This window comes from Sturnus vulgaris, chromosome 5 (genome assembly GCF_052056855.1).
Source record: "Sturnus vulgaris isolate bStuVul1 chromosome 5, bStuVul1.hap1, whole genome shotgun sequence".
In the NCBI taxonomy this organism is placed as follows: Eukaryota; Metazoa; Chordata; class Aves; order Passeriformes; family Sturnidae; genus Sturnus; species Sturnus vulgaris.
In genome coordinates, this window is record NC_142247.1 from 25,296,515 (window position 1) to 25,306,344 (window position 9,830).

Below are 9,830 nucleotides of genomic sequence, written 5' to 3' on the forward strand. Positions count from 1 at the left end.
AGTTACTAACTGAATGATCTTGTCCTTTGAAGGTTTTCCCCATAGTTCCAGCTTGGATGTCATTCCATCTAAAGAAACAGATCATGGGAAAAGTGCTGAATTAAAAAATTTTGATGATTTGGGTCGAAGTAGTTTAGGAGATGTGTTTTCTCCAGTCAGAGATGGTAAGTTACTAATACTAGAATCTGTAGAGCATCATTTGCATGTAGCATGACAAAATGTCATTTGTGTCTTACTGACTACTGTACCTACTTGATATTTTAATTTGTCTTTGATGATGAACTTGATAAACACTTCATCTGTCTGTGTTCTGCTATTTTGTAGATATTATTGCAAATAAAGTGACTGAAGATCCTCAAGGAAATGGTAAGTATATACCAGTGATAGGAGGTCTCTGCTAGTTCTCACATGCTGATTTTGTCATACCATTGAAAACAAACAAATGACCCAATCAGACACTGAAACAACTTCTCTGGAAATAGTCTGACACGTTGAGAGACACAACATGGTAACAGGAAGTCAAGAGTATGGTCCTAAAGTGATTGGGTTTTTTCCTTTTTACGATTTATAGTGATATACAGAGGCTTTTCATGTTTTATTACTTTTATAAGGATGGAGGTACCATAAGTGAGATGGAATGATGTAGTTTCTGTAGAGTACATTTCTTGGTGATTTCTTTTGTCAATCAGTTTTGTATGAGTGTGCAGGCATTTTAACTGTGGGATAAATTTCGTGCGTGTGTTTATTGATCTGTGTGTTTCATCTTTCCCTTTTCGTTTCAGGCCTGGATTTCCAGTCCTACCTGTTGGGTTTGGATTTTCTCCCACAGCCGACCATTGCCCTTCCAGTGAAAAGAAACTCAGTGGGCAGTAGTGCACAAGGAACACAGTCTAGCCCATTACATGCACTTGTGGGATCACCAATTAAAGAAGAAGAGGAACATCCAGAGACTGATTATAAGAAGATAAGTCTTGGAAAACAAGACTCTAAAGCTGTCTTAAAGCAGGTATTCTTATTATGAGTAGTCCTTTTAGAATCTTGACAGAATATTACTGCTTGAAGAAAGAAATCCTGAGTACTGCCCCATCTGATTTTATTTTGCAACTTGGTTCACACACTATTAACACATCTGTAAAACCTTGTGTGATTTAGGTGGCTTGGCCTTCAGCAATGGAAGATAAATGTATGTTTGTCTTAAATAGATCAGCTTACGTAAGATCCCATGGAACAAAACAGGTAGCCTGAGGAGTATTTGGATTTTTCTAGAAAATCAAAAAGGATCACTAGATGGTTTCACCAGTATGATTGATTGTTGTTTGTTGCTCACTTCCATCCATTTCTTTCCCTGTTCTCCATCTCCCTCTTTTTCTTGAGATATCTTTGATATGCCTCTGCACAGAGCTTAGCTACTTTTGTATTGCTCTTGAGAAGTCTGAATTTGCTGGGGCTGATCCATTTTTCGGGTATCTTGCTAGGAAATGAAAAGCATTTCCTAAATGCAAAAGTGTTTGAAAGTGCATTTCGGAAAACTTAATCTTCAAGTGCAGTTAGACAATTCTAACAAGTAGATTTCATCTTTCAAATGAAAAAAAAATATTTTTGTTGTCAGGTTTCGAAATCAAGCTTATCAAGCATAGAACCTTTAAGTTTAAGTTCTCCACCATCATCTACTCCTGATGCAAATGAGAAACTAATGAAGAATATTCAGGCCCATCCCGCATATGATCTACCAGTAAATGGTACTACCTCAACAAGTAAGTTGATAATTTTGGCCCAGTTCTAGGTGTGGTTGATTGTAAACTGATGTGAAATCTGATAAAATGGACTTAGCGTTAAAAAAGAACATCTGATCTCGATTCTTTAGATCAAGCCAGCCTTCCTAGAATGTCTCTAGTCTCTGAAAAGACTCCTTTTAAGTCTGATTTGCTTTTTTTACCAAACAATATTTGAGGTAAAAGTAATTAAATAAATATTTTTTAAATGTCAGTGTAATGCAGTATATGAGGGGTTTTTATTTGTCTTGAGGGTTCTCAGTGTTTTATTTTCAATTGTAAAGGTTCAAAGATAACATCACCTGTCACCGCTGGAGTTGCAAGCTCATTGTCAGAAAAAATAGTAGAAACCATTGGGAGTAGCAGACCAAATGCACCTCTGACAGCAATTCAAATCAACTTCATTCAGAATATGATACAAGAAACAATGGATGACTTCAGGTACTGGTATTCCTGCAGAGTGTTGTTTTCAGTGATACGTTTTCTTAATTAGGTGTTTCAGCATCTGCTCAAACAAATTTCTCTTCGGATTAGAAAATTACACTATTTATAGCCCTATTTTTGAAAAACTAGGTATAAAACTTAGGTTTTAATAGCTCTGATGACTAATTAGACTGACGCCTCCAAGGGCTGTTGGTATATGACTTTGCTGACGTTTCCAGACAGTGAATATTTGTCAAATGATAAATTTAGTCTGCATAGCGAGTTCTCTGCTCTCTCCTGAATCCTTGTGCTTATTTCTTTCCCTCTTTGCTCATCTTCCTATCCCAGCAGGAGAAATTTCAAGTTGACAGTGAGGAGAGTTTGACATAGCCAGTTGACTTGAGTTGGCTTTGATTGTTGTTACCTTTGCATGTGTAAGGTAAAACAGAGTGTGTGTGTTTCTGCTGGTGGAGCTTTACATTGAAATAATGCCTATGCTGTAAGTGATGGTCGGTGTCAGCTTAGTTTGTGGTTATCTAACCAACATTCCAGTTGTCTTGAAAGAAGTCAAATTAGCACAGTTCTATTGAGAGTGGAGTTTGAAAACTATGAAGAAGTTTAAGAGACTCTTACCTAGGAGATCACTTCCATATTTAAGATGAAATAGGTTGAATGGAAATGATGGAGAAGAATTGCTGGATGTGGAAATGCTGCTGTCTTGATGACAAAAAGCAAAACAAAACTAGCTTAGTAGGTCTGTGTATGATGGGTGTTCTGTATCTGCCAAAAGAAAAAATGCATCAAATGTTATTTAATGTCTTTACATAAATATAGTTTGGTTAAACTACCCTGGGATTTTTTGGCAGTAAACACACATCTGATGAAAACCTGTAATTGCTGTAAGTTAAAATGCAGACGATGTATTGCAGGTGTGTTTTCTTTAAAGTCTGTGTTCAGGCACCCCAGACTTTAAAAGTTATGCTTGCCAGTCTTTTACTTCCAGTACCTGAGATCTGGAGCCTTAAATATTGTGTTTCTCCTCTGGCCTATACTTTCTGGAGTGGCTGGAAGGCTCTGCTGGCTCTTCTCCCAGTTGTAAGTTGCAGATACATTTAAACTGATCATAATAGATGGTTAGTACTGGGGTCAGTAAGAGGAAAGGGAACTATTGTATGCCTCCCATTGATGTAATTACCTTTCACCTGCTGGAATCTGAGGAAAGGATTTTTATCTTCCTTGCCTGAAATTCATTCCTCTTCAAGTAATGGGGGGAAAAAACACGGACCTTCATGAAAGGATGAGGAATAATATATAATTCATTTGGTTCCAGAAAGATGTTTGTTTCTTGATCTCCCTGTAGGAGATAACCTACATATTTGGATTTATAGGATCCATCTAGTATAGATGCTAGCTGGCATCTATACTTGATACACTTGAAGAAGATGGCCTTCAGTAGGAGTTCTGTAACACAATAATATGTGGAAAGAGGAAGTGAAGATTTCCTTTGGATTTGCTGTATGTTTGAGGAAAGGAAAATGAAGTAAGATCTCTATGTGTCCACTTAAGAAACACCTTACTTTGTCAGGCCAGTGGTGCCCATAGCACAGTACTCAGTCCCAGACAACTGCACTGTGCTTCACTGTTCAGGAAGAACTTGTGAGCTTGCCTGCTTTTCTGTGAGCTGTTCTTCTTTTTGTTCTTCAGATCCTGGAACTGTTGTATTAATGTCATGATCAGAGGCTGTTTTCAAGTGTGGTTTTTGTAGTGTAGAATGGTTGTCCATGACTTAACAAATTCACGTTCACTTTGTAGACAATACTGCCACTTCTTTTTAGGTAGATTAACCTGGATTATTCCATGGGTTTGAAAAGAATGTATCACTTAGCACAGTTGGTGTTTTGGGCCATTTTTATAAAAGATTGTTGAAAGTCATGTACTGAAAAGATGTATCTTCAAGTACAGATAAATATCTTCCTCTGCAGGGCTTGCAATCAAGGGATTGAAAATTAGCTTTGAATGGTAAAAAGGAGGGGAGCTTATAGCATGCAAGTGAAAAAGAATCTTGATATGACCATATATATATTTATGTTTCTAAACTGAAAAGTACTACATAATCTTACGTGCTGGAAAAAATGGTACTTCTGAAAATCAACGTCATAACAAAAGTATTCTAAAATAAGCTGTAGAGGATTATGTTTCATGGTCTAAGGTTTTCCAGACTTTTGATGAGAGTGAAGGTGAGGATTTGTCGAGTTTTGGGTGCTGAGGGTATGAGAGAGACTGCTTCCTAAATAAGTCTAAGCATTCTCCTTTTGCAATTCTTCCCCCAGAGAAGCATGCCATCGAGATATCGTGAATTTGCAAGTGGAGATGATCAAGCAATTCCATATGCAGTTGGTATGTACAAGGACCATGATGGGAAATACATTCAGTTTTTTTACCAATTCAATTTTGGTAACACCAAAGCATGCCATCTTCTCTCAAAACTGAAAATCTATTTTGTTTATTATGACCAAGAAAAGGAGAATTTCATGTGAAGTGGGGGGGAACTATGAATGGGAATCTGTTAAATTGCTTTTTCTTTGATTAATAAAGGGAACCTAGGGTTTGAGTAGGTATCAATTCCATATTTCAAGAGTTATAAACAAATTTAGCTGCCCTTTGGAAAGGGCCAAAGGCTGGGGTAAAGAGAAGATAGATGGAATTAAAATAGAAAGCTTCACTTGCAGGTACTGCATGCATACTGAGCTGTTCTGTATTCTTTAATTTCACCTTTTTATGCATCTTTGTTCTTTTGATCTGCATTAAAAAGACCTTGTCTGGGTTCTGAGCATTTTAATGGAATCTGCATTAGTAGATTCTCATCCTGAAGAACTGCAAAATACCCTTTGATAAAATATTCACTAATGTATTAATGATCAAAATACTGTATGTCAGCATAAAAGGGAAAATCAATCTTTTCTTATCAAAAGTTTTTAAACACAGAATTATCTACGTTATTTCATTTTTAAAAGAAATATGAAAGCCAATAGGATAAAACTGGAATTAATAACTTTATTACTACTGATTGGGACTTTTTTCTTTTCTATAGAATGAAATGCACGCTTTACTTGAAAGATACTCTGTAAATGAAAGCTTAGTAGCTGAAATTGAGAGACTGCGAGAGGAAAACAAGAGACTGAGGACTCACTTCTGAAAGATTTACATTGCCAGTTTTATTAGTGTGAACTCGCTACAGGTGGTGTATTGTCTCTGACAGATCATCTGTCATCACTGAAGTATTGTTTAAAGACCTGTTATTATTTTGAACATGAATCTATTCTTCTAAATAACTAGTGTAAGATACTATGTGTAATTATAACATTTGTGGGAGATAGGCCTGTATAAAGAACATTTGCATCCTCACACTGACCACCTTGCAATGCAGCCTTCTAACAGGAAAACTCAAAGGACAAGTATGGTATTGGAGTTTTAGCAATATGTAAAGTGCCTTTTATAAACAAAATCAAACCAGGACAGATGCTTTTACGATAAGAACTTTTTTATGTATACACCTACTTTTCTATCTGCTTCTTTATTCTACTGCTGTCAGAAGCAATCACTACAGCTTGCCTTTCAGATACTTTCCTTGAAGAAAAAGGGGAGCAAAAGCTCTTCTTTTGCACAACATGGAGCCTTGTTTACAAAGAGCTGGAAAGGACAGTTGTCAGTTAAGTTTATTCAGCTGGCAACTCTTCTGTCCTGAGTAAAACTAGAGCTTGAATATATTCCCAAATTCGGTGCCACAATCTTACTGAATTCATAAGTTTGTTGTTCTTGCAAATATTTCATCAACTGCACAATGAGATTTTTTGTTACTACTTTGGTTATGAATCTAGAATTCTTTTTATTTACGTGTATTTGAATGTTGTCATAGCTCGTCCGATTTGACTGCAACTTTAGTCTTCAAAATGTAAGTATATTAATAATATAGCCATTAATAATACAGCAATGTGTAATTGAAATCTTTCTGAAGTCTGACTCAAGCACCTTTTGTACCCAACTTCTCCTTCCATTGGTAGTGAACAACACTAAATATTGAGCAGTTGTGTTGCAGTTTTGAGTTATGTTGGTTTAACATTATTGTGGCCTTTTTCAGATAGCTGCATACCAAATCTATTACCTTGTATTATTAACTACCATTAAAGAACGATCATTGCTTCAGTAGCATAATAGTATCATAGTGGTATGTAAACATTTCTGAAATGAAGCTCAGTAGGAAGTCCTGACTATTGAAGTGCATGGGATATTTGGCGTGGCCTTTACTTTGCCAAGCAGATTAAATTTAAACTTCAGTTTTAAATTACTTTAAAAATCAAATTAAAATTATAAATTGAGTTAAAAATTTATCAGAGAAACTTTTCTACAGGTGCTTCTTGCTATTTAAGGTTTTCTCAAAGCTTCCTAATTTTCCCTCTAATATTTGTTTCTTTCTGTACACAAATTCAAAGCTCAAGGAAAGTCTGAAGAACATGGCAGGTTAATTATTTATAACATCTAGTGTTTAAATCCATGATGACAGTCTGCTACTAAATGAGTAGATAAAAAAATGAAAGCCATAATATATAGTGTAACTTATTTTTATATGTTGCAAAACTAAAGAAAAACTCCAAACGTGTCTATAACTTTTCCTTACCTATAACATCTTTTTTAAAAAGAGACTTCCTTTTTTTGATATCATTTAATGAAAAACACAATCTTGTAGCAAAATGAGGGTGTTCAAGTAGCCTTTAATATTAGGGAAATGGCTTTAAATGTCTGTAGTTCTACTGCTTTTATAAGCTTTTAAAAATATTTCTATATCACATCTAACTTCATATTGAAAGGAAGCAAAGAAAGTTGGGGTTTTTTACTAACTTAACACACAGTATAGAGAACTCTTTGGTAAGTTCATAGGATATGTAAGCTTGACACATAGACCACACAGTTTGTGAAGACAGTAGTAGTTGAAGGTAGCAAAACATCTTAGCATCCTTCTATGTATGATTTCCAGTGTTAATGAAGTAACCTTGCATGTTCCCACCTCTTGATTTATTCAAGTGCTCTTGCTGGTGTACCTGGATGACAGCAGGGAATTAGACCATTATCTTGGGTATTTTGTTTATAGGTAATTTGTTCTCTTGACTCCAAACTGTATAATGTTTTTAATTCCCAGATGGAGGTAACTATAGCAAGAGTGATTAAAAAGATTTTAGGGCTTTTGTCCATATCTCAGGATTACTGTAGTGCAAGTGGCTACACATGGTGTGTGGAGACCCACTCTGCCTATCACTATAAGGGTATGTTTTGCCTTGTACACAATCTGATTTGTATGTTAAAATAAAGCTTGTGTTAACCTTTTTGAGAAAAAACATGTGATGACCTGCTTATTAAAGAGAATAATCTGTGTTGTAATTGTTATGCCTTATCAGGCACGATCTACCTGAAATTCTGGAGTATCTCTCTTCTGCCTCTGTGGGTTTGTGTAGCATCCAGTCATTTGGATGCCTTTCCACAGAAAGGGTTACAATACCTCATGCTCTTGGATTAAAGGACAAAGGAGCAGTTCCCCCTTCTAACTTGAAAACTGTTACAGCTATGCCAGAGTTCATAGCTAAAATACATGTTCAAGCAGATGTTTTGGCTAGGGGGAATAATCTTGTCTCTTAAGCTCCTAGTGAGTTGGACATCCTCCATTGTCTTCATGTTAAACTTACGGAGGTTTAATTTTTTAAATTCCCTTCTCTCATGCAAATACAGACTTCTTTGTGATGAGACGTCTATTTAAAGTTTTAAGGTATATAGGGTTTGACTAATTGATTTATTCTCATAAAAATGCAAAATGCCAGCATGTTCTTACTTCCTGGCAGCAGTCCACCACTGCCTGATACTCAGGCTATACTTTCATAAGCATGACAAGGATGAGTTTGGAAGTTGCACGTTACCCCTCCTGCACAAGGAACATGGCATACTAGAACAAAGAACATGCTTTGCAGACTGCATTGCCAAACTGTACCACTCCTTGTCAGCAGATAGCCTAGATACTAAAACTGAAGATGCAAAATGGTTGTAGATTATTTGTATATAAAGGTAACAGATATGATTAGTGAAGTGCTTAAGGCTGACAGGTGCTGTGTATGTGCTTCTCCACCAGTGCACTTTTATCTCTGTGTCATTACTGGTGCATTTCAAGAGCTGCACCTTCCGGTCAGGGTGAATACAGCCATTTTCACATCTCAGGCCTTGCACGTGGGCAGTGCTGGTGAACCAATTCTTAGCTGTGGAAACAATCCTACACTCTTCCTTAAGCATCCTGTGCAGGCACTGGCAAAGACAAGTTACAAGGCCAGAGGGACAAGAGTGAAAAATTCTGAGGTGTTTTTTGGATTAACTGTGAAATTAGCTGTGATTCTGGATGTCTCTCTCTAGCCAAGGAAGTATAGACAGTACCTGTGCACTTCACATTGTCCCTACAGAACAGGGAAACTTAACTCATACTCAATAACTATTTAAAAGTCATGGAAAACACATATCTTTTTAGCTGATTTTGGCAGCCACAATCCTTCAGATGTTCAGATGTATGCTGTCTACAGCAGTTGCTAATACTTTTTGTTACATAGCCACTTTTACTAAACTTAGGGGCTTATATGAGATGCTTCCAATTTTTTTTGTTTTATACGGAAAGCTATCCTAGAGTTAGAATGCATATCTAATGTTTTCAAAATAAACAGAGAAATTTCTGAGGCAGTGCATTTTTAATAAACTGGGTTATTAAGAGCATTTTTGAGATGGTCCAATGTGAACACACACATTTAGAGAGCTAGGAAATTACAGCTTGAGAATTCTTTCTCAGGCCTGGACTTCTGCCTCTCAGGTCCATTCCCAGACTGATAAGCTGTTTGTAGTTTCAGTGTTAAGGATGAATTCTCCCAGGATGATAATATGGTCAAAACAGAATGGAATCTGGTGAAAAACAGAATGGAATTCATAATAAAGATTAACACCTGCTGTTCTTTCCGTGGGGACTATACCCTGAGGTATAGTTTCACGGATGTTTTTCCCAGTTATCCAGTGAGCTATTGTCCTGTCTTAGCTCTCTGTAACATGCTTTAAATACGGGCTGTCTGTTCAATAAAGTTGGCCTTTTTCCCTAAAGAAGTCCATGTGTGTTGTTGTTCTTGCTGTCTCTCTCTCTCCAGGACAGTAACCACAGTCCCGAAGGCTCTTGATTTTGAGAGCAAGTTAAGAATCCACTAAATCTGCAGAAACTTAAAGGCTATTCTCTCTTCATGTGGATATAAACAGTAGCTGACTAAAAATGAAGGAAAGAGAAGTGTAGACTGCTGATACTTACTCCTTATCCTCATTAGTACTTAAAACATCCAGACCTGAACTCAAATAGAAAGCAGCATTCCCTCTTCTGGAGACTGTATCATGGCTGAAGATGGTGGAGCAACAACTACCCTATTTATTTTGGACTGTGTCTAAGCTAAACCAGTTCAGGCCTCCAAATGCTGGTACAGCATAAACACTAATGCCCGTGTTTTGGTGCTAAGTCATGTTAGAATTTTTTAAGTGTCGGGCTTGGGGCTCTAAAATTGGATGATGAATGCTGGA

At 36.7% G+C, this 9,830-nt stretch overlaps 1 protein-coding gene across 3 annotated transcripts in view; it reads left to right on the forward strand.

Annotated features, from left to right (window-relative positions):
* Positions 1-9,371, forward strand: part of NEDD1 (NEDD1 gamma-tubulin ring complex targeting factor) — a 30,052-nt gene extending 20,681 nt beyond the window's left edge. For all 3 annotated transcript variants that reach the window (XM_088165084.1, XM_014889523.2, XM_088165083.1), the window contains 7 exons: positions 33-164; positions 325-366; positions 783-1,006; positions 1,610-1,754; positions 2,057-2,213; positions 4,526-4,592; positions 5,287-9,371. In XM_088165084.1, the coding sequence (XP_088021210.1) occupies positions 33-164; positions 325-366; positions 783-1,006; positions 1,610-1,754; positions 2,057-2,213; positions 4,526-4,592; positions 5,287-5,391 (872 nt within the window). In that variant the 3' untranslated portion in view covers positions 5,392-9,371. The remainder of the gene's footprint in view (positions 1-32; positions 165-324; positions 367-782; positions 1,007-1,609; positions 1,755-2,056; positions 2,214-4,525; positions 4,593-5,286) is intronic.
* The last annotated feature ends 459 nt before the right edge of the window (positions 9,372-9,830 follow it).